Genomic DNA, 25,936 nt, shown 5'->3' with positions numbered 1-25,936 from the left:
CCTGTGTTTTTTTTTTTTCTGTTTTATTACAAACCAAACAACAGCAGGGCAGTTGCTGCATCTTGGACCATTGTTTCAAATACAATACGCCTTCGTCACCGGACGTACATCCCAGGGACTGCACGTGTCGGTTCGCTTTGCTGCACAGAGCGCCGTCGTCCGAATAACCGTTAAGTATACATGCAAAACCTGAGCTGACCAACTCTCAAGTACCGCGTGACACGACATGAGTGTGTCGCTGCTTCTTTTATCCAACCTATTTGCACGTATTTCATCGGTTTTCGCTTTACGGTAATATTGTGTTTCACTCCGACAACACCCGATCACCTTTGAGGGTTGAACGATAATGTTATACCTTACAAAATAGTCTGTTGTTATTATGCTGTACACACTAGGTAGGCACAGCTGCATTGCATCACGCGTTTTGTAGTGGCACAGATTTTATATGTTTTCATCCGCACACCAAAACAACGATCCTATTTATTGTTTTGAAATAGACTTTATTTACTTATTTACCGAGACCTTTGATTGTATGTACGTAACAACGTTGATGGCGACAATACTATACCCGACGGTGCATTTCAATGTGGCCCAAGCATAATATTGTAATACTACTATGCTTGGGCCGCACAAGCAAAAATATCGTCAGTCGTACATTGTGTAATTAATCATAATTAAAAGTTAATTCCTCTTCGGAGGCCGTAAATGTACCTGTTGCGTGCACAAAACAGGTAGACATCTGCATAATTAAACGTGACGGTTCAACGCAGTTGTTATTGTGTTCTATTGTAGAATAATGACATGCGAAATAAATCCATCATACTTTGGGGGCGTCGGAATATTTCAGCTGAACAACAGATATTTTTCAGATGCAATAAGGGTCATGGTGGTTCATGACGAAGCTTACAAAACTTTCACCATAACGTCATGATTTGTAACGTTTGGGAAAACAGAACATTTCTCCTAGCTCAGGTGGCCGAGTACCCGCTAGGCAATTTCCATTTTAGCTTATGGAAGTTTAGTTATTTAATTAAGTGTCGTGGGCCGTCTTAAGATTTGCTCGTTGGGCCAGGGCCTGTCCAACTCGCATCTGCAACAATATAACCATAACGAAATATACAATTTTTTAATACCATAAATATTAATAAACCCATCGGCTTATCAAAAGTAAATAACGTACAAGAAATTCGACATGACTGATTTGGTGGTTTATGCAATAAAATAAATTACAATACTTGTTTACGGGAACCATGATAAAATTGTTGAAGGTGCCCGCGACTCAAAGCGGATTTTTCTTTTAAAACAAACAAACCTTGCCTTTTTTTGTAGCGTTTTACCGTTTATCCGTTTTTATTTCTTTCTGTTCAGCCCTACAACACAATATTATATACATATGTAAATAGTTTATCGCGACGGTCTGGCGGATTCGTACACAATTTCTACAAGTACAGGGTGCATCGCTTTGGTCTGACACGTTTACATTTTTATCGTGCAAATCCGACAAGTCACCGTGATGACAATGTCAACACAACACGAGACGCTGCTCGTTACAGTAAACAACATGATTTTCTCAGACATTACCGGATGAACACGTTCAGCTCTGCTAAATAAATACACAATACTAATACCAATGATCCAATAATTCAAATGTCATTCGTCGTGATTGCTACTTTGGACGACCCGATCCCCCCCCCCCCCATAAACTTAAACCGTTCACTCGGAATGCAAACGCTTGGTTTAACCAAAAGACGAAATCCGCATGCAAACAAGTTAAACGAAGTCGGGCAATCATGCCGTGCCATTCAACTCGCTTGTCGCCTGACAATCGGTTAAGCTCATTCTTCTTCCTAACTTATAAAGACCACCGCCCCTCCCCCATTTAATGGGGGCGACATCCACTCTAAAAGATCCCTAACCTGTTCACTTGCACCAGCTCTCCCTGTACAGATTTCAATTAGTTCCGGTCATCTTTCCTGTCGGCGGAAATTTGGCGGGGGGTTGGGCGATACCAATACCTTATAGCTTAAAGTTAGTGCTGTTCAAAATACCGACATTTATAGATTTTACTTTTAGCGAGAGATTTATAAATGATAGCCAATTTAATAAGTCTAATTTAAACTTACACAGTTTCACGTAAGCCCCCTCCCCTTTCTGTCAATGCTATTTTCGCTCCTACTGGAACCACATTTATGAGTCAACTCATATTATAATATGTACATTACTCAAATGTTATCCTTTTCCTAAGACCACAGAATCCGCTTAAAATTCTCACTTATCCTATACTTATGCTTACTTTGATCTTATAATTTCTTGTACTCGGCTCAAACAAAGCAGCTTTGCCAAATTTGGCGTCGTCATAAAACTCCGAAAGTCCTGAAAAACTTTACCCTTTTAATCGAATCATTAATCTTCATGTAATTTTGTACTTAGATAATTATTGTTTACGATTTTAACCGCTGTCGTGATACGTTTATAAGCTAACCATTTTTAAATGCTTTTAAATAAATTCAATTATACAGTTGCATAATAAAATGTTTAACAAGTGGAAAATAAAATGTATAAAAGGTTTTGTTAAGCTAAGCCCGACACAGACGACATGCTAAAACTGTTCGTTAATAGAAAAAAAAAGGGCCAAAAGCATTTTTCATACTCTACATAATATCATAACGTCCATGTTAATAACATTGTACTTAACCTATAATTATTATCAACCCACCGAGTGCTGCCCCATAACGTAAACCTACTAAAAAATATCAACCACGTTTCATGGCGTGTAATTACATAAGTATATCGAAGTTCGATTTTGAATACATGACGCAAAGGTACCTACATCCATTATTATAATATAATATTATGTAAATGTGAGTAACAAGTGTCAGGTCGCTATGGTTTCGTCGAACAACCACAAATGGTTGATATAAGTTGTTATTTTAAAACGTACACGCATATTTTATGTTATACATTCAACGGGTTTTATTTGATTAGGTAATGCTAAAAAAAAAAAAAAATTGGAGATAAAATTGTCCGTATATGTGTAAACATGTACGGCAACATACAGGGTGTTCAGTAAATTTGTAAACTTTACCCGTTCGAACGCTAAAGAAATTAGAAACCTATATCCAAACCAACAAGCACCTGATGTACCTGAATTCACTGTAACAGTTATAACTCGACTAAGGTATAACCATTAGTTAGTTGTTCGAGCGAACTTAAACATGATCAACGCTCTTAACTTCGTACAAAATATATCACAAGTGTACTACTACACACTAAACGAAATAATTAATAAGTACATCATCTAATTGTATTTATTTAATAATAACGTTTCCCTTTAACACTATTACTAGTTATTAACGTTTGTGTAGGCACTGTGAGTAAGATACATTATAAATACTAACATCCAATATGGGGACCTGTCAAATTAGTTTCACAGATAATTCGAAAACTTACAACGATAACATAGCAAAAATCTCTTATTATTCTGAAACTGATACAACGTGAGATATGAACAAAGATAAAGAAGTGTTAATTTGAAATTGATTTCTTTCTAAAGACTTACCATCCGAGTATCCATTTAATGACGTACGACTAGATATATGTTAAGACACGAACATTTTAAAAATCTAACCGATACCTAAGTTTAGCGCAACAATTCATATTATATAAAAATACTGTGCCCAAAGGCGGAATTGTAGATTGCCCGCCCCCCCCCCTAGGGCGAATAATATTGGCTGTCCTGTCACCCCATAAACGACTTTTCATTTGTATCAAAGACGGTAAAAAATATATTTATAGAAAGTCATCAAAATTTTCCGCCTCATAAATATTGCTGCCCAAGGCAACTGCCTATGTGGTCTGCCCGTAAATCCGCCATTGTTTGTACCATTACATTTTATAGAGCTTTCAATCTTTCAATGCTTCTTCTGAAATCGGTTACATCATATACTCACCGAGAGATGCACAACAGAAAAAAAAAGCACATGAAAAATGTAGAAAAAAAAACCTCGTTATCTTCATCGGCGGTAGGATGAAAATTTCGTTGTCAAAATTAACATACGTCGACACACTGCTCCGACCAATAGTTAATAATATAACATACCGACAATTTAAAACACAACATAGCTGGGTTGTTACCATGTAATTGGCGTTGGTATAAACATTTAAAACAGCTTTTGCTTGCTTCTACTTTGAGCCGCATCGCGCGACGAATGATTACTACTTTTATCGTTTTGTTGTTTCTGCGAAAGCACGCGTTCGGTGCCGCCATAAAGAACACATTGCACGCGTACAATACCTTATAGCTTTGTGTTTTTTATGTACAATGTTTCGAACACTAAAGCCTGGTGTTTACACGGCAATGTCGATGCTGTTGTGCGTTTTAACTGATCAAGTATGTATAAAAAAAAGAAAAAAATGTACGGCGACACGTTTTATACTAACCACATGCTAGTCACGTTATAAGCAAACGCATACCGACGGCCGTGCTACATCAGCCAGTCGGAGGTGGTCGCACAAAACACATTATTATCGCGACAAAGGCCAGACGCTTTTTAAGTCTTGGCGGTAAACGTTGCACAACGCTTACGCTCGGTACTCTTTGTTGGCTAATCGCGCGACTGGGGTCTGTTTTTACAGAGACACTTGATGCGCTGTGGCCTGACCGACCCGTTTGACTGGCGCGTCCGGAACCTGTTGCGGTCCCGGTCCCGGATCAACTCGGCCATTTACATCAGTCCCATTTACCAGGACGCGCACATCAGGAACGGCATATCGGTGCGGCCCATCAGGAAGGCCCGGAGCGCCGACTACTTGCCGCAGTACGACTACAGCGGATGGGCCACCGGCCAACAGCTGTCGTTTCCGCTGTCCGGCTGCGGCGGCGGCGGCGGCGTCGTCGGTGCCACCGCAGCCGTCGCCGTCACCAACGACGGCGGCACTATACACCAAAAGCACATCAAGCGGTTCCAGTTGCCCACCGTGTCCATATCGATAGCGTCCGATTCCGACAAGGCGCTTAACGAACTGCTCATCTAAACGGCGGTCGGTGTCCATTCCCCCCCCTTCTATGCCCAACCCGTTCAAGCCCGTGTCTGATCGACCAACTCAATGCTTAGATCATTTGACCATATATTAAGAGGGCGTCGCACCGGTGATTTTCAGTGGTAAAAACATGTTTAAGCAGACTGAAAATAACTCGCTTAATTTTGGTTTTAGAGTAAAAGCATCCGTTATAAAATTAAAAGAAAACAATATTTCGGAGGACAAGACGGTGCGTTTTTTAAAAAAAATTAATTTTTTAGAAAGTTACAGTCATTTAAAAATGTTAAAATAGCCGTTATTTCTAAACTATGTATTGAGCGTTATACTTGGAATAATGAAAAAAACGCACCTTCTTGCCCTCCGGAATATTATTCTCTTTTAATTTTATAATGGGTGCTTTTACACTAAAACCAAAATTAAGCGAGTTATTTTCAGTCTGCTTAAACATGTAGAGATGAAAAAACATTTTTAAATCGCTTTCAAGGATGCTGTGATAGTCCGAAAAATAAATTAACTACCAAAATAGAGTCCTAGTTATTGAACTAATAATTACACATCACGGTTTAACCTCTAAATTAGGATTTTGTGAAAAATCGCTTATACTTTACTCCTTAAAAATAGGCGGTGCGACGCCCTCTTAAATATTATTGCAATATATTATGACGTCAACGCTCTAAAGCCAAACCGTATTGCTACGAACTTCATTAATTAATAAAAAAAAAATAACAATTGCATTCATGGAAATTCCTAACTACAATGTTTCAACAATTAATCAAATATACTTGCCATAAAAATAACGAGCAACTACTTCTTGAAACGTATTAGACTTACTCAGTGCAGTGGTACCTATCAAATTAATTTTAATAATCAAATTCGTTTTATAGATAGAAAAGTAAAAAAAAAATGTTTTAACTTTTAGATTAAATATTTTTATAAATGTGTAAAATGGTTATTCGATTCTAAAAAAATACTTTGTTCGGAATAACGTTTTTTTTTAGTAAACAAGTGAAATCTGATTTTTCCCGGAACACATAGGGGACCTGATCGGTTACTCTATCTCACCTTATCCATCTCCGTTTTAACACAATTATATAAAATTAATCATCTGCAATAATGATAGTTTAACGAATCAATGGCATCAACAAAATATTTGTTACAACGTAAAGAATCATAAAAAGTTTGATTGAACAATACTGAGTGAGTGTTAAAAATTATTAAAACCTTATGTTTAAACCCGAGACAGTAATTTGTAATTTTAAATAAGAAAACTAAATTGTATGTCTAATATAATAGGAACGTCGAATATCGATCACGAGACCCGGGACCACAAATTGTAAATGTGTATTTTTTTTTAGATCTTCATGTATTATATAATATGTTATTTCTAATTATTTAAATATCACATACTTAACTATTTATTATTAATTATTATATATATTTTTAACTATAATAAATTGTGCAGGTTTGGTTTAATAGAATCTTTCTAGTAATGTAATTATACGTTTGTATATATTTGGTTAAAAACAAAACCGGCTTGAACACATTTGTAGAGAATATTGATTAATTTAAAGTCAATGTGTTTTGAAAAAAATGTATTCATAATCTGTTTAAAATATGTACATCTACATAAGGTAAAACAACACAACAACAAAAAACATGTCACGAAAATATGCATTTTGAAGGAGTACATGTTCAGAATTTTATATGACTAATACAATAAATTACTTAAGCTAATATACATGTCACCTGTGAAAACAAATATGGAATTTATTTCTTGTTTTTTCTCGTATTTGCAAATAAATTGTTTAAATTAATAATTATAATTCCCCGCATATTAATAATTTTAAAAAATACAGCCAGGAATTGTATAAATATTATTCGGTAACAACCCACATGAGTCGGCTACGGATATGTAAATAATTTACATTGAACACATGCAATTTATCAAAACAAAGCTAATGTAGCAAAAATAATATGTAAAATATTTTGTTTTATAGGCAAACAACATTCTTTTGCGATATTAGTACAATAAAATAACGTATCAAATATTATTATTATTAATTAAAAAATTATCTCTGTAATTGGGTAAATTTATGCTCACACAGTTATACTTAGTGTGATATATTAGTATATTCATTATTCCATCCTAATTTAAGTTTTGGGAAATCTCCCCCATCCTTGAAAGACCTCTCAAACAGTTAATTCAAATATATTTAACTAATATTATTAAGACCCCGTCAAATAAAATATACAATAGAATATTAGTACAAAGAAATATTTAAAAAGGCGTTACATACCTATTGATTAATATTCTTAAAATCCTTGTTAATTTTTTGAATAATAGTAGTTTTGTTTTAAAGACTATTTAGTGGTTTTGTTTAATAAATGATGTACTTATTCGTACTGTTTATTAATTTTTCTGGGATAGGACAAACCAAAGCAATTATCTAGAGAATTCTCTGAGGCCATCGAACATAACCCTTTTCAGCCAAGACAAGTCGCATGATAATAATATTGGTTAATGTTAATCAAAAATATTATCATATTGTTCAATATATCTTGCTGATATTTTGAACTTTTTTTGTTTCGGATGTACTTGTAACGGTTCATTTTAGTTGTATTAATTTCAGTATGTAGTTTAATTATAAGTTATGGATGATTAATACATTATCTTTTTTTCGTAGTTTTTATTAACGGACATATTTTTTCTTTATATAATATATTAGATGTTTTAGCTTTTAAATTTTAATGTTCGTTGTATAGATATCTCATTAAAGACAACAATAAGAATTTGATTACTGTACTTGTTAGTTTAATACATATTATACATGTATAGCTAAGTTAATATAATATTATTAATTATTATACTATAACTTATAAGTATTATTATTATAAAGTAATAAATATTGTATATGTTGGTTAGAATTCTAATAATTTTTAATTCTCAATAAAAATAAAACTACTTACAATATTATACCTATTTTCTGTTATACGTATGCTTATTTTTAAATTTTGTTTTTTCAGTTATCTTTTAAATCCAGGAATTAATCCCAAACTTACCAAGGTAAGCACTAATACTAAAAAACTGTAATGGTAATAGTGATTACCATTACCATCAACGGTCGTTAATTCTGTAAGTGTTAATTCAATATACTTTTTGTCACATTGTCGTTTGGTTTATTTTTGTGGCTCTCGTCGATCCCGAGCCCCAACACAGTTTTCATATTTTTAAATGACGACCATAGTCATTTATGTTGTTTATTATACTTGCACTTTTTGAGCAATTAATATCAGCTCCCTCAAGCAGCCGCAGGGCATACACGCTGGGTATATACAATACTGGGTCGTGCCTTAACGACTTTTGGCTGCCAGCCTTCTACCGGTCCACCCACATTCGTGAATAGCATTGCATAACTGTTTATCTGCAGAAGACCTGGTAGTTCACCGTGGATTCGCTATTCTACATTGACGTCTCGTCTGTTCGCCTGGACAACCCAACGACCAACTGCTATTGATAATAGCAGGTCATCTGTTTGGTATTATTTATTGTTATTTGTTCATCTACTTATATTTATTATAGACATTACATACAAATATATAATGTATTTACTTATATAAGTATATACTCTTTCCCCTTAAGTTGTAAATACGATTACTGTAAACTTGTAAAATTAATAATTATTCCTGTATTAAATAATATTAGGGTGTACCTTTAATAATAGTTCCTCAATAATATATTTATATATTTTGTTATGTTAAATCTTTCCTAACCCTTTTCTTCCTGTACTCGCGACAGTTTTGGTTCTTTTTAACAGCGACAACAATACTATGATTCTCATTAGGACTTGTCACTCACACAAAATATGATCTATCATGTGCATCAGAACGGTTAGATTAATGGTGTTAAGTTTAACAACAAGCGATAAACTTGATCATTATAACCCAGGCAAGTATGGCTCAAACACACTCGTAAAATATAACTATAATTATAGAATACAATTTGAAGGTCAATCAAAACTATATTTATATAGTATTTTAAAATGATTATATTATATTTATTTGAATATGATAGTTTTGTGCAATAAAAAAATGTGTTTTATATTATAATAATTGTTATAAAGGACCCAGGAATAAAAATTTAGTTGGAAATCCCCCATTGAACCATACACATTTCCTCTTACTTACATTATTTTAACATAGTAAATATTTTTACAAATGAATTATACTGACACCTGTTTTTTTACACAAATATATAGAATACATGTGTTAAAAAAAAAATACACAAGTAAAAACCTGGATTAGCCAATTAGCAAAAATATCAGCCTATAATGGGAAATTGAAATAAATAAAGATTAAAATGTATAGAATTAGGAACCAAAATTATGTTTGTTATATAAAAATGTAAAATCCCAAACTTAATATTTATATTAAGTATATATTAGTCATTGTTAATTTGATTATTATTTACATAACTATTATTTCTTAAGTCATTTAATTCCGGTTCCCAAGGATCTTCTATCATAGACGGATCGTAATAACTGTCATCTTCATTTTCATTACCATGATTTGAAAATCTCTGAAAAAATAAAAAATAACTTCTTCAATATTTTAAAATACAACAATCTTACAATAAGACTAATCCAATAAAATCGAGTAAATGTTTGTAATAGCCAAAAGAGATGATGAATGTATTTAATTATACATCTCTTAACCTCTTGATCTACTATTATGTTTTTACTCTTTCTATTTTTCGTACACGAATATGCTATCATATAAATGTAAAAAAATAAATAATAAAAAATGTAATTCTTTGACATGGCATCATTTGGCTATTTGCACTAAGATTATAAAATTTAAAATTCATAAAACCAAAGGTCACACTTGCACGAATTGTCTAGTCAAAAACAAAATTTAAGTTTAACCTTTAAAAAGCACTAAATAAGTCATTTAAATGTAGTCTATTACAGCTAGGAGTATTTCCAGATGGTGTTAGGCACTAGTTATGCCCCTACACCTCTAGTAGATTGTCAATAAGAACACTTAGCTAGAGTACACGTAAGTGTACTTAATATAAAAATTCTACAATCAATTATTTATAAATATGATAATTGAATTATTTAAATTTGAATATTTATTTTTTTATCTGTTTTTATATTTTGCTATAATGAGGAAATTTAAGTAATTTCATACATAAAAAAAAATAGTTTTGCTATTAGAGTTAATATAAATTGTATGAAAAAGATCAAAAATGATGGTTACTGATTTACTAGTTGATATAAGCATAACATACTAATTTTTGTCACAAGATACTTTTTTTCGTAAGACAAATAAAATGGTTTACTTTTCGTCAGTCAAAATATTATTCATAACATAATATTTAGCGATGTAAGTAAACTGAACCTATAACTATATAATTGCTTACTTCTGTCATTTGATTTTGATGTCGGTTATACTGCGAGTTATATGGACTAAAGTTATTTTGTCCAGATGACAAGTTCAAATCTGAATTATTATGCTGTTGGACAAAAATTATGTTAATATCAAAATAATTTGCATATAAAACTCTAAGAGTGTGCTTACATCTGAAATCCAACTGTTATTCTGATTATTAGGACTCCAATGGTATGGCGAACCTCTTGGTCGAGGACCATTAAATCTTGGAGAACTAAAACCACGTCCTCGCCATTGTTGATTTACGGGTGATGCTAATGCTTGACTCGTAGTATCACTTGTCCAACTAATGTTCGGACTATTGGCTGTTGTATTACTTTCTATTTGAGACAACTCATCTTCTTTAACTTTGATTTGTGTAATACCTTCTATAACCGATGGCTTTTGTTTAAAAGTTAATGGAGATTTGTATCTACTCATGTTTACTTAAGTTTGAATTAAAAGAAAGCCACAATAAATTAATAATTAATTCGTTCAACAAGCTTAGTCAAAAAAAAAAAATTTATAAAAATGTACAAGTAAATATGTATTTACTATTTTTTTGGAACAACATTTTAAATTTCTGTTTCAAATAATGTGATAAGACTTGTGTTATCAATTTGTAAAAATGGCTTCCAAAATTCTCCTGTAAAGATAATATTCGTTATCAGGTATACAAGTACAGAATATTCTATGATAATATAAATATTTACATACAAGTATACAATATAATAAATAGAGTTAATTGTAGCTGGTTGTTTAAAACTTTTACAGCACTTGTTTGAATGAAGTTACTTTTTTGTGATGCAAACGTAAATTATACGTTATTAAAATAACACTATTGCGCCATAAGTACATGTTTTAAAAAATTTCCTTTATTATATAAACTTTTATAAGTAAGTTATAAATCAGTTTCTAAAAATTGTGCCGGATTTACTTTTGAGGTGTATGCCAAGATGTTATCTGCAATAGTTAAAGAGCACCAATCTAAACAAGCGGCACGAAAAGAAAGTCAAGGTATTTTATTATTTTTTACTATTATAATTTGTATACAATTAAAATTCAGTAGACTGTATTACTAATTTTATATTAGAAATCAAAAGAAAAGAAGCAGTGAACGCATCTAAAGAATTGACTAATGCGCTCGTCGAACACCTTAATGTTGGGTATGAAATAATGACAATTAAATAATTTTACATTATAAATAAAATGTACTCAAATTACATGTCAATAACCAATTAAAACTTAGACAAATTAATAATCTTAATTATTTCAGTGTTGCACAAGCATATCTTAATCAAAAAAAATTGGATGCTGAAGCAAAACAATTACATCAAAGTGCCATCGTATTTTCCAAACAAACTTCTCAATGGTTATCTCTAATTGACAACTTCAACAGTGCCCTTAAAGAATTAGGAGATGTTGAAAACTGGACACGTACTATAGAAAATGACATGCGCAATATTACTACCACACTAGAATATGCTTATAAAGGTAATACTTGCCATTCATATTGTTAAAATAATAACATATAAAAAAATGTTATTTATATTTCAGTTACGCAAAAAAATTAATTGCTTAACTAGAAAGAGCAGTGGCAGAACTACATTTCTTGTTGAGGCACGTGGATACAGTTGTCTTGGAGGCCCTATAATCGTAACAACTTATTAAACATGTGTAATAATTAGGGTACATAAAAATAAATATATTTAATAATATATTAATAATTTATTAAATTATAAATACAAATTACAATGAAAAATTTGGGTACATAAAAAAAAATATCTTATAAACATAATATATTAATAATTTATTGTGTTAAAATGTATAAATACAAATTGCTATGATAATTTTTTTCTGCTTTGATTTTGTCCAAACAATTTTACCAACAATATCAAATTCAATTTTTATCAAAAAATGTTCAGTTAATAATTTTAATATTAAATTGTTTAATTGGAGAATTAATGAGGTACCAATATACGCAATGTTTATAATATTATTATATAAATTATACTTTCATATTGTCTAACGTTTAATACAAAATAATTATTGTAAAAATAAAATGTCTGCCCAGACGTTTTTTCATACTTTCTGACACTGACAACTTCAACTGTCAAGTAAAACCATCAAAATGAAATTTAAATTATCGTTTATAACTTATTGTAACAATTAAGAGGGCGTCGCACCGGTGATTTTCAGTGGTAAAAACATGTTTAAACAGACTGAAAATAACTCGCTTAATTTTGGTTTTAGAGTAAAAGCATCCATTATAAAATTAAAAGAAAACAATATTCCAGAGGGCTAGACGGTGCGTTTTTTAAAAAAAAAATAATTTTTTGGAAAGTTAGTCATTTAAAAATGTTAAAATAGTCGTTATTTCTAAACTATGTATTAAGCGTTATACTTAGAAAAATGAAAAAAACGCTCTTGCCCTCCGAAATATTGTTCTCTTTTAATTTTATAATGGGTGCTTTTACTCTAAATCCAAAATAAAGCGAGTTATTTTCAGTCTGCTTAAACATGTAGAGATGAAAAAACATTTTTAAATCGCTTTCAAGGATGCTGTGATAGTCCAATAAATAAATTAACTACCAAAATAGAGTCCTAGTTATTGAACTAATAATTATACATCACAGTTTAACCTTTAAATTAAGATTTTGTAAAAAAATTGCCTATACTTTGCTCCTTAAAAATGGGCGGTGCGACGCCCTCTTAAACAAATTATAAAGTAATAGCATAAGAAAATCTCTTAATAATATTTCTTCAATTTGACGTAAAATCAGGAATCCGGGATAAGACATGATATTATATGTATATAGGTTATTATATTATGAGGTATGTCAAAAAGTTTTTATCAACTATATATAATGTGTAAATTATTAAAGTATTAATTGCTGTGAATGATAAAAATTATAATTATTTCAAAACAGTTGTAACTTTTTCGGTTTAGATTTCGATCAACAATATCAGAACTTTTTTATCGTGTTTGATTTTAATAAATACAATACCCCGTCATACATTTCATTCAATTTTAATTTACGATGCCATTTTATATTTAATTTTCATTTATGCTACCATTATATAATTTTTAATTTAAATTTAGATTTACAATCGATTTTTATTGTTTTAAATGTTAATTTTCCAATTTTGGTTTTGTACTAAAAGTACATATTTTTCAACATTAAAATAACGGCGAATTTTACATAAAGTTTGGAATTAGTTTCAAATTGGTATGTAATATTAAATATATATTAATATATATTTAATATACAAATTTTATTAGATAAAAATATTATCAATACACATTAAGAAACCAAAAAAGTATCATAACCCCTTTTATTTTCTAAAACGGAAAACCACTTTATTTCATTTTCTGGTGCACAGAGGACCTATAACACTTACAATTTTCTTAAAAATTTGTAGTCAAACCCTTTTTTTATTAAGAAAAAAATTACACTTTAACCAATGTAAATTTCTAGGTCACTGTTTATTTTTTTAATTTCAGTGTTTGTACTTGGTATAGCAGATAACATACCAAAATATGTTATTTATCACCTAATTTATATGAAACAATATTCCATTTTTTTAGCATATTTAAGTATTAATATTTGCTATTTGTATGTCTGTTTATTTTACATTATGATTTTAATTTTATTATTTTAACTGTAACGCCTCACTGTTATCAATACATTTAAACTAAGGATACAAAGTTAGTGCCTATTTGAATCCCATCTCCAATAATGTCTCTGAGCAATTAACAGAATGAAACAACTTTATTAGTCCATAACGAATATTAAAGGGAGTCAAACAGGCTGAAAATGACTGTCATCATGTAGAAGATGCGCCGTATCACAAAGTTCGATCTTTGATGAATTTTTTGGCTGAAAGTCACTTAAGAAATTGTGATTTTTCCCTACTAGTCTAATAAAATGCACACCTCTGTACATTACATCAAACATAATGTAATAACAAAATATTACGACATTATAATGCATAACACGTACTCATAATACAATTTGAAAACTCAGGGGAATATAGTTTTTATAATAAATAAATTGATAAGTACATAATTAGTTTTAAATAAAAGACAATATTTTATTATTTGACATACACTGTCATTATAACAAAGGCTGGTTGCCAATATTGTGATATCAAGTCTTACAATATCATATATGTTCACTCAAAATTATGATGCACAATAGAAATTAATATAAACGCATAATCAAGTTAAAAAATATATATAATAATAATAACATCAAAATTAAAAAACATAATAATTACAAATTTTCATTAAAAAAATAGATATTATATTTAAATATAAACACAAAATTACAAGTTGTTATGATTCGTTGATGAAATAATAACTACACGTCAAAATGATAAATAAATAGAAAGAGAAGAAAGAAAATTGAATATGAAATTTCTAATGCCGTACAAAATTTGTTAGAGATTATATTCCTTTTTGATTATAATATTAGCTTTTTCAATTTCATTGAAATAACATAACTTTCCATTAACCCTTTCCCTCATCTTTAAACAAATGTACAATTCACTATCTAATTAATGACTAGGCGAGATTAAGTAAAATAAAAATGTTAACAATCTATTTTATTGAAACAATAATAATTAAATAATTAACCCCACCCCCCTCTTACACTGATTCATGTAAGCGTCAAGCAAAATTACATACATTTGTAGCATTGGATTGTAAATATCTTTGAACCCTACAAAATGTTGAGGATTTTTGTTGTAAATCAGACAGCTTTTACATTTTTAAAACAAACGCAAGTAATCAAACAGAATTAGTCATTAGACCTAATCTAGGATTAATCACTCACCCAGCTATTGGTGTAACCTTGGTAGGCTCAAGACCCTAAATATCATAATTGACGAGACATTTTGCAACATATTATCCAAAACGGAATAATATAAATTACATACTACTTTCACAACTTGAGTCCATTTACTCATTTTCTCATAAAGAAAAATTCGTACCCATGCACATGTTCAAATATACTTGAAATTGGGTATCAATTAATTAAAAATGTTATCAACCAACCAAATAGGACAAAAAAAAATTACATTTAAAATAGAAAAAAAAAATCATGTTCTTATAACACAAATCACGATAGAATAATAACAGGTGCAAAAATATTATCACAACATTTACTGGATAAAAATATCTTTTCCGAAATTAATAATTTAAATTTCTATATAATATTATAATAATTATACAAAGTAACATACATAACTGTATTATAGTTATTGTAAGAATAATTATGTTTAATTATTTTCGGGACAAAAATATATTTTTTTCTTTCAATTTTATTTGTCATTGACTCAATCAATGATACTCCAAATTATCACAATTCCTTTGGTTTAAATGAAATAATATTGTACTTCTATTTATAAATATATATGTATGAAAAAATAAAATTTCTTCCAAAAACAAAAAAATAATAAATTAGAACACACAAACCGATGTTGACTGCTTTGTATTGTTCTTTAACAATAAAAAAAACAATCAAATCCTTCTCTTCATATTTGAGCAAATCAAAATCACACTTTTCAATAGCCTGGTGGCTTAGGAGCTTGGTGCTTTGCAACTAAAACAATATTTGTTTTTACTACTTAAATTGACTAATATAAAGTAATATCAAAAATAATCTTACACACCGACTAGTCTACTGTTATAGATTTTATCGACTCTCCGAAAAATGGGAGGAGGAGGTATTCTGTTAATTGGCTTAAACAAAGTGGAAAACCTTGCCTCCATTTCTTCTGTATAAAAAAAAAAAATTATAATCATCATTTAATTTAGTAGTTTTGTATGAAATACATTACCTAAAAGTGTCATGCTCAAAACAGATGTTGGTCCATTTCGCATGGAAGAATGACGTGTTGGAGGGGTTGGTGGTGTTCCGTTAGTTACCTGACACAAATTAATATTACAATTAATTTATTTTTAATAGTTATACAAAGTAAAAATTAGTAATAAGTATTTTTGATTAAAGCAAAATCATAATGATAATAAAATACTTACATTATTTTGAATACTTTTATGGGGAGGCACATTTGGAGGAGGAGGTACACTTCGATGTGGAGGTGGTGGTGGAGCACATGGAGGAGGATTTAATGGCGCTTTAATGGGAGGAGGAGGAGGCCTCGTGTTTGGATGTTTGATTGGTCTTAATGTTCGTGATCCCCATTGATTATTTGCTGGTGAGGTTGTTGTCCTCAGAATACTGTCTTGTGACTGATGGAATGAAGGCAATTGGTTTTTATTACTATTAGCCAAATTGTTAAATTGGGGCGCTTTAAGTAAAAAATAAAAATTCAATGATTATTATTAACACAATGTTTTATTTTATATTTTTATTACGTTGATTGTTTGGAGCTACTGGCGGAGTTCGCGGGATCCTCATACTTTGTGCTCGTGAAACTAAATTCCGACTATCGGCGTTTGCCAAATTATTTGAACTGACTGTTAGCGTAGATTTCTTAACAGGCACAGTTGGTTTGACTGGTGGTGGTTTTGGCGCCAAGTTTGGTTTTCCATAACCACCTGGTGGAGGACCTCTTCCAGAACCGTTTTCTGATACAAGACTTGGAACACTACCCGTCCTATTGTGGCCTACACCAGGAGGAATAATGGATACAGGCTCAGAAGTACTCTGAAAGCAAAATACATAGTAAGTATGAATAAAAAAAATATGAAAATACAAATTTATTAAAATCATTACAAAGGGGATATTAGGTTTTTGATTAAAAGATGGCGGCTGTGGAGGTGGCCCTCTTGTCTTAATATCGTTTTGTATATTTCTTCCAGCATCATGTTTCTAAAAAATAAAGTGTAATTACATTTTTGAAAATAGTATAGTAATTTGATAAACCACTTTTTACCTTTTGTAATGGGAGTGTATTTGTGTTTGAAGGTGATTTATTTACAGAGGTTTGATTTGACAATGAAGATGGCTGTATTTTGGTTTGCCCTAAAATTATTAATGCACAATTAAAATATTTGTCCAGTTATAAAAGTAATAAAACATTAGTTAGACACAATGACAAGTACTAAAAAAAAGTGTTCTTAAAAGTTATCTCTCTCTTCTAGTTTTATCTCATTACTCTTATTCTCTCATTCTAGTATACTAAATTTCTGGCCCATCACATGGTAGAGGGTTAAATACGGTTTTCTGGTATTTAAGACAAGCCTTGATAATGAAATGGTAAGTCACTTCAGGTAAATATGAATGCAGAGTATGAAACGAAGATTTTAAAAACAAAATACTTGGTAAGCACTTGAGGGTTCTTAAACTCTTTATCATAAAATTCAATTTTATTCAAACATTTTCTTAGAAATAGTCCAATGCATCCAAGCAAAAAAATACAAACAATAAACAGCACATTAATATGGGTTTATTATTTTTTAGTTTTTTTTAGAATTAATTTAGTTTAATCACGAAATTACATTCAATGAAACAGCAAATAAAAATCCTGATAGCAATTATTAAATGTGAAAATATTAATAATTACTATAATAGTAGCATATTTTTATTATCATTATATTTAAACACAAATATGATAAAGCAAATAAAGAATTCCAATGCATCCAATTAAAGAATCCAATAAAATGACATACCAATAATAGGTACTTGCACAAGATAGCAACATTGCCTTTTTAAGACTAGGCTAAAATTAGGTCAGATTTATCAGGGTCACTGTTTAATAAGTAAAACCTACTATTACTTATCATCAAAATGTAATATGTCTAGTGTATAATTATTAGTATAAACAAAGTTTATTAATACAATACATAAAAAAAATGTATTAAAACAAAATAACATATCCTAACACATATCCCCTCAACCGCTCGCAATAATTCATAATCTTTAGTCTTATACTGCACACTACCTATATCAAAACCCATAGGCTATATTAACCATCTGGTTTTATGAACCAGAATAAAACCTCTTTTAAAATAGTTGTATATTTTTTATACTGTGTATTCTTATTTAGGTTTTTAAATCTTTTTTTTTAAACAACTTATTTTTAAAAAAAATTACTATGTTTGAGTTTTTTTTCTGTTTAATCTAAATAATATCATATTATTTATACTTAAATCTATATCCAGCCTTAATGTAATAATTACTGTATGCTCGCGTCAAGGCTAAGAGGGTGGCAACGGGGGCAAGTGCCTTAGGGCGCCAAAGATGCCACAAATTTTAGGGGCGCCAAACATGATTGCTCTAGGGCGTTAATGACAGTTAGCATGGCACTGGCTTGCATGTTGACAGGTAAACTGAATCTTTAGGCAACTCAATTGTTTGAGCAGTGTTGTAATTTGTATTATTGTATTAATAAAATTGTTTATATACAATAAACATAAGGATTTTAGTTTTAAACAACCATACAGAGAAAACATTTATTTATTTAACAACTTAAAAAAAATAATTGTGCATTTATTTATAACTATTAGAAAACTGTAATCTTTAATATAATTGCTGAACAACTCGCATATTAAATAAATAATTTTATGGAATGAGGTAGCTACACTATGTTATCTTAAGTTTGATGACTTTATTTTCAATCATATTTTTCTCAACAGCTAACTACTATTAAAAGTACCAATGTCATTTATTAAATAGTTGATAACAAAACAAAGATTACATAATTTAATTATTATAAATTATAAACAACTGTATATTTTATTCTTCCTTTATATTTTATATTACACAAGATTATGTATGTTATGCATAGTGCACATAACAATCTTTAATATCATGCATAATACTAATATTATTATGTACATACTACACATAAGTTATTTTAAAGTAACTACCAACTATAGTTTACTCATTTTGAGAAGGAACCTCCAGTGGCCACGCCCCCAACATACAAATTGGTCGCAGAGGTTTCTTCTTAAAGTATAAAGAGTATATTATTTACAATTTAAGTAGAAAATATCAATATTTTGACTATATATATTTTGTTAACGAACAAAAACCAATGCCTATAAATTTATGTTTAATGCTCTATTTAATTTATGCTATTGTAATCTTTTTTTATAATTGTAAGACAAATAAAATACATTAGTTACTAAAATTATTTATCTATTATTTCATTCATTCAATTTTTAAAAACGATGGAATTAAATTTAATAAAAACAAGCTGTGCTCATATACTTTTAAGTGCACTGTTGTCTTTTTGTACGCAAAAGTGACATAAAGCAATGGTCAGACATTATTCTGTGGACTAATCAATATTAAATTCAGATAATTCAGATAAAAAAGGATATCATATTTTCCCAAGTATTAAGCTAGATACTGAATATGACTAATACCATATGACCACCTAAAGACACACATCATTAAATGGTTCAGTCTGCAGTCATATTTTACTTTATACACCAGAATATTATTTTGGCTACATTTCGGTATAGTTTGACTTCTCATTTAGAGTAAATTGTAATTTAAGTTAATTCTAAAATGCTTCTAAAAAATTTTTTTTTTAATTAGTATTAAAGAATAGGTTGTTGTTGTAACACTAGATACATTGATTATATGTTGAAGTACAGCTTAAGTGGCCTATTTAGAACCATCGCTGTCAAAGAAGAGGGGAGGTATCCTAACAAATTTGCTAATCTGTGATGGGTTAGTCTATTGCTGAAAAAGAGGATGGCGGCTTCTTTTCAAGAGGAGTCTTTAAAATCAGTAAACAGAGCCATCCATGATAGAATGTCAAACATTAGCATAGTAACCAGTAACATTAACCAAAAACTAAATTTCTCCAAATTACTTTATTCATCACAGTTTTTCTACTTACTTCACATAATTCCGTATCATAATTACAATACAAAATACTTTGCTCGTCTACAATAATTTCAAACAACATTACATTTAAAAGAACTAACAATTTCTTTTACAAAAGACTACTTCAACAATATTTTCAGAAAATTAGAATTTCTAACAATTTTTTTTTAAACCTCCAAGCATTTGTGCCAGCAGTGTTTAAACCACCTTTACTGAAAGACAACACACTACATTTAAATGCCTGAAGTCAACCTGGTGTTACTTTCACTATTCTCTAGTTAATAGAATATCAATTCAATAGGCGAAAGAAAAAAAAATTTCGAAACGATAAGATAGGAAGTGGTGTAAGCACCAGGATTTTCAAAAGCGTGACTGCTTGGAGGTAAGAGAGCCAACATTGATTAAGTAAATATATAATTATGATTTGACTTTAAATGAAAGAAAACTGAAAATAAATAAACTCCTGTAGTGAGCTTACCTGTTCCGGTTAGTCCAGTTGGTTTAAGTTTTGGCATGCCACCTGCAAACAAATCAGCTAATCCATTGGGTGTCCGCGCAGCTATAGAAGTCATTTCTCCCAATTTTGCCGAACCATTACAAGATGTAGGTGTTTTGGGTGAACCTTAAAATTTCAATGGATTTTTAAATTGTTAACAGATGACAAATAAGTACAAGAAAATACAAAAAGGTGCACTTGTCTTAATTATTATATAAAATATTCCATTAATCTATTTGTTCTGATTATTATAAGTAATAAAACTAATAATTGTTTAACATTACAGCAATAAACACCGTATAAAACGTAAGGATTAATTTTAAATTGCATTTAACATATGGAAGTAAAACGTCATGTACTAGGTATAATACTCACTGTTAACAAGCGGTTTACTCTTGTCGATGGTGACAGTCTTTTTCAAAGGTTTTCCCTGCCTAATGGACTGCAACAGCTGGTCTCTAGCCTGACCCGAATTTCCATTACTGCCTTTCTTACCTCCGCCACCAAATATCGGAAGACCTGGAGGCGGTGGTGGCGGTGGACCAGAAGACGGAGCTGGCGGTGGTGGAGGCGGAGGGAACGGCATGATAGCAATTAGCTACTCAAGACGTTTGATTGTACATTCGGATGATTGTAGTTATGATGACGAAAACTGGTGGTTGTTCATCTACCGCGAAAATCGTCAGCCAAGTGAGGGCGCGGCGTCGACGACAAGAGTGTTTGTAGTGTGTCACAATACACAATGTAGGCCCTAGTCAATGTCAGAAAAATGACTCACGAAACGAGGGGGCCATGTACGCGGGCGACGAATAAACGGAATCAGCGATGACGACGATCCAAGCCCAATTTTGAAGATTCGACGACTGGAAAATAATATGTTATCACTGCAAATACCGTCGTCGGCCACTCATCGTCGGAATAGGTATCCGGACGTCGGACGATTGATCGCTGTTCCGGCTGCTGTTACTATCAACGGGTTCCGTGTGTATGATTACCGTCGTTTATCATTTTAATTTTTCGCAACAAAACAATAATAACAACAAACGCAACAGTAAATTTCAAGAAGACCAACTACGTTGTCGAATCGACCAAATCCAGTTTTGGAGTTGTCAAAACAAATTATTATATATTTATGTAAAACTAAAAAAAATAATTTACTATAATGAGCCTAGAGTAAAATACAAGTTACGTTACGTATATTATATATCATATGATAGTTGTGTTATGTTATTGGTGTGTACGGCTGCTACTATACCAGACGTGGTATGGTGCATGTGTGGGGGAACACACTGAACACACATCGCATCGGATGATAAAAATATGAGGAAAAAACGGCGAACATAGTATGACGAGCGGAGAGCGGGGCAATATGGCGGCCACGACAAGGCCATTTCTCCGCGTGTGGGACCATGCATGCTTGACAGTGAGTGACTGTGCTCCGTGGCGGCATTTTTATAAATTTAAACATTGGCCTCCAACGTGGACAACAAACATGTTGACACTATTTTTATGTTCTGAAAAGTCTGTTTCCTTTTATGTTTTTATCATTAATTAGCAATCAGCGTTCATTGAACTCGATGATATTTATTTTTAAAATTATAACTTAGAAACAACTCCCAGCTTTTTCTTCAATTACCATTTGTTAATCAAAATATTATTATTCAATAATTGTATTTATTGATAATAATTTACCAAAACACTTTTTGATTCGATGCGAAACTGATAATGTATAGTTAGTTTTTGTAGTTATAGTTATAACTTACACTTATGTTGTAGCCTATAGGTACCTAACAATGCATTAGGTTTTTTGTCGTCTGTTCGTAAATAAACCTAAGTAGGACGGAACGGGCCCTGTAAAATTTCACCCTGACCATCAGCCGACCCACTCACTCTTCACCAGTTAAAATCACCAAATGATAGCTTTGTGCTGTTTTCGCCTACTTATAATTTGTTTTTCAAAATGTGTTTTTACCTTTGTTTTATTCAAATGTTCCGTGCACATTTTAACATGGTGCTGCATTCGGTATTTAAATTTAAATGTATTATAATAAGCCTAAAAAATACGATTTTTTTAATGTGCTATCCCAGGTCTAAAATTACAAAAAAATAAATCGTTTTAGTTTGTATATACACGCCATGTAAATCAATTATTGATAGAAACTAATAGAGCTAATCAAATTTAGCTTGGCTGCTTGTACCATTGTTTTTATCTTTAAAAAAAAATTTGAAAGTAATTTGAAAACATTGTATCTTTACCATAAATTTCAGGTTAAAAAAAAATTTTCTTCAGCAAATAGTTTCAAAAATCTCATGGTTTAACCGCATATTTAAAAGTAATTTTAATTTTATGGTATATGACTTCTTTTTAATTAGATTTATATTAAATAAATAAACTAAGAGCTAAGGCTTAAGCTAATTTATCATTTGAAACCATTAAATACTACAATCGATTAAAATTTCAAGCAAAAATAAATTATAAAGGTACTATCTTGTAAATTTAATATAACTTTATGTACACATAGAAATACAAATTATTTAAAACATAATAATTATGCATTATATGCATTATAATATTATGTTATGATATTTGACCAACTATATAAATGAACAAATTAATAGTTCGTTGTCAGCAATTATCTTGCCTAATTAGAACTAGATATAAAATATGATTTAGTCTTTTTTTTTATAATAATATAAAATAGAATTCGTTATAAAAATAATTTTCAGGAATCATCAATAAAATTCAAGTTTTATTAAGTAATCACTTTTTTTCAATAGATGACGCCGATTTATTTTTTTATAAATATATTTGACCCCTTTATCATATTATGATACATATTAGTATATTACATTGTAAGCTTTTGGTAAGTAAGTATACGTACTTGACTTACTCAACTTCATATTACACGTTTAATCAAGGCCATAACTCAACCAAATTTTCGGATTTAATAGTTTAAATACAAATTTGGATACATTAATCTACAAAATTAGATAGTCTAAATTGACAATGTTAAATGTACTTTTTTGCATTTTTTGACATCCGGGCGGCATAATATTTTTATTAAATGTTTAAATTGAATAAACATGTCAAATATACCATGCACGTGTATGTTATGCATAATTCATAAATAATGTACACAGGTGACCGTAATTAATTTAGATGACATTTTTTTTTTATAATTTTCAACATCAACGTAGAGTTGAAAATGTATTGGCTAAAAAATAAAATTACTTAAAACGTAATTGTGTGTCCTTGATAACTTTTAACTATTAGACCGATATATCTTCATAAATACAGACTACAACATAACTATGCGCTTAAGATAATCTTTTTTCTTGGATAATACTTAACTCCTGGGAGGGACTGCTTTTGCATTGATTTTCCCGATACGCTTAAGATAATCTAAGAAGGCCAAAATAGAGTTTACTCCTTTCTCATTATAGTCGTAAAACATTCCAAAAATTGGCATATTTTTTTACTTTAACCCTTTACGTATCGGACTGATATATTGATTATCAATATAGCTGTGTCAATTTTTTTACCATAAATCTATACTAGAACTTGTGTTTAAAGACATTTTTGATAATGATAGTACGTTGTTAATATTTTACTCGATTTTTAAAGTTAAATCCTCGCACGAGGATGACAGTAACGAAAGGGTTAAACAGTCCGAAACTCTTCCAAACGGTTCGAAGAATATTTTTAGATATAAATAATTAATCTATCATTAATTAGCCAAAAACTAAGAAAATATCATAAACCTACGTCTCTATAATAAGATAAATTATATTTGATATTATATTTTTGGCCAAACAACCGTGCACAATTTATGGAATTGCACCAACTAAAAAGTTTTATAATATACCCTGTGGTTATTGATAAAAATATGCTGAGGAAATTCATGGCTTAAAATAATTGACATTAACACAATTTTATTTTACGGAGGAACAATGGCCAAAACTCGAGCAGAACATTTCCGACATTATACATTCTTTAGATTAAAAACATTTAGAATATAAATGTGTTCTAGAAGTTTATAACGTTTAAGAATAACAAAATTAGGCCATCGTGAGCGTGATAACGTTATTACAAGGTATGCATTTTTCTGAAAAAAATAGTTTAGTTTAAAATATTCGTAGAAAATATTGTTTTTTCTTTGATGGTCACAAGCTACAAGTCATAGCGCCAACACACTGTGGGTCAGTTAATTACTTTTGCGAGATAACGGTCAGTTTAAGATGATCATTTTTTAGTGGATTATTTTTGAAAAAAAGTATTTAAAAAAAACAACATTTGCCTATTATAAAATAAGCCAAATTTTATGCAAATTCAAATACCTACCGATAATTTTAAAAATAATAATTATTTCCAAAATCGCCTGTGTATACCAATTAATATTGTCAGCTGACAATATATCGTGTTAGCTCAATTTTTTGTTTTATAATTATTAATTAAAAGGAAGTGCGATCACTGGATGGTTTCTTCCCTCACCCTATACATGTGAATTTACTTGTAGCACACATTCTTATTATGCCTAGGGCATAGATTGTTTATTTCGAATTAAAAAATAAAAATAAATAATTATTAATAACGAACGTCCGTGTACGCATTATCAACACGGACGTCCGTCTCTATTTTCTAGAAACATTGATATTTTTTTAGCTTTAAAGTGACTACACGATCAGTTAACGGACCGCACAAACCATTTGACGTGTAAATTGAATCAAATAACTGCGCAGTTTAACATTTTTGTAAGGCAACGCCTAAAAAAAAAATGCTCAAAACGAAATGCATAGACAAATTTGCGCAGTCCAATTTACCGAGTAAACCCAAGGTTTTTAGTATAGAATATTGATATTATAAAAAGATTTATAATATATTATACCTAATATATAGATATTATCTACGAACTTTGGTGTAAATTCGTCTTTAACAAGTTGAGTGTCAATGTGGTGTACTCATATAGTTATATGTACTTAAGCTTTAGATACTAAATTGTTCTGGCAGCCAATAAATTTTGCTTTACTACAGATAACGACAATCTTTAATCGTGCAACAGATAATTCACTCAGTAGTTGATGGTAACTATAATTGATATGAGTACCTAAATTTTGTTATCACGGATTGATAAGCCGTGATCTGAATCGTAAAGTACTTTTT

At 30.4% G+C, this 25,936-nt stretch overlaps 4 protein-coding genes across 6 annotated transcripts in view; 2 read left to right on the top strand and 2 right to left on the bottom strand.

Moving 5' to 3' along the window:
• The window catches only part of LOC126841896 (uncharacterized), a 45,093-nt gene extending 37,257 nt beyond the window's left edge, over positions 1-7,836 (top strand). For both annotated transcript variants that reach the window (XM_050578663.1, XM_050578662.1), the window contains exon 7: positions 4,636-7,836. In XM_050578663.1, the coding sequence (XP_050434620.1) occupies positions 4,636-5,034 (399 nt within the window). In that variant the 3' untranslated portion in view covers positions 5,035-7,836. The remainder of the gene's footprint in view (positions 1-4,635) is intronic.
• Positions 7,837-9,447: 1,611 nt separating this feature from the next.
• On the bottom strand, positions 9,448-11,054 carry LOC126841895 (probable ATP-dependent RNA helicase ddx42). Its single transcript, XM_050578661.1, has 3 exons — positions 10,621-11,054; positions 10,463-10,555; positions 9,448-9,616 (listed from the first exon to the last, which is right to left on the bottom strand). The coding sequence occupies exons 1-3, from the start codon at positions 10,909-10,911 to the stop codon at positions 9,479-9,481; spliced, it is 522 nt and encodes a 173-aa protein (XP_050434618.1). The 5' UTR covers positions 10,912-11,054; the 3' UTR covers positions 9,448-9,478.
• Positions 11,055-11,197: 143 nt separating this feature from the next.
• On the top strand, positions 11,198-13,488 carry LOC126841827 (biogenesis of lysosome-related organelles complex 1 subunit 1). Its single transcript, XM_050578501.1, has 4 exons — positions 11,198-11,487; positions 11,564-11,636; positions 11,747-11,964; positions 12,028-13,488. Exons 1-4 carry the CDS (start codon positions 11,427-11,429, stop codon positions 12,042-12,044), a joined length of 369 nt encoding a protein of 122 aa, XP_050434458.1. The 5' UTR covers positions 11,198-11,426; the 3' UTR covers positions 12,045-13,488.
• Positions 13,489-14,692: 1,204 nt separating this feature from the next.
• LOC126841893 (WAS/WASL-interacting protein family member 1-like) lies at positions 14,693-22,071 on the bottom strand. 2 transcript variants are annotated; one of them, XM_050578660.1, is made up of 9 exons: positions 21,151-22,071; positions 20,758-20,901; positions 17,374-17,462; positions 17,214-17,309; positions 16,853-17,144; positions 16,514-16,785; positions 16,315-16,402; positions 16,147-16,248; positions 14,693-16,076 (listed from the first exon to the last, which is right to left on the bottom strand). In XM_050578660.1, exons 1-9 carry the CDS (start codon positions 21,359-21,361, stop codon positions 16,039-16,041), a joined length of 1,332 nt encoding a protein of 443 aa, XP_050434617.1. In that variant the 5' UTR covers positions 21,362-22,071; the 3' UTR covers positions 14,693-16,038. The 2 variants fall into 2 exon arrangements, with proteins under 2 accessions (XP_050434617.1, XP_050434616.1); XM_050578659.1 differs by having other exon boundaries at positions 16,147-16,251; positions 21,151-22,069.
• Positions 22,072-25,936: the final 3,865 nt, after the last annotated feature.

The sequence above is a fragment of the Adelges cooleyi genome, unplaced genomic scaffold (genome assembly GCF_023614345.1).
Source record: "Adelges cooleyi isolate 19-005CV unplaced genomic scaffold, UGA_ACOO_1.1 ACOO_flye_CR_arks_rails_tigmint_CR_PRNA_41, whole genome shotgun sequence".
NCBI classification, from domain to species: domain Eukaryota; kingdom Metazoa; phylum Arthropoda; class Insecta; order Hemiptera; family Adelgidae; genus Adelges; species Adelges cooleyi.
The sequence above is the reverse complement of the archived record's forward strand: the minus strand, read 5'-3'. Positions and strand labels throughout refer to the sequence as shown.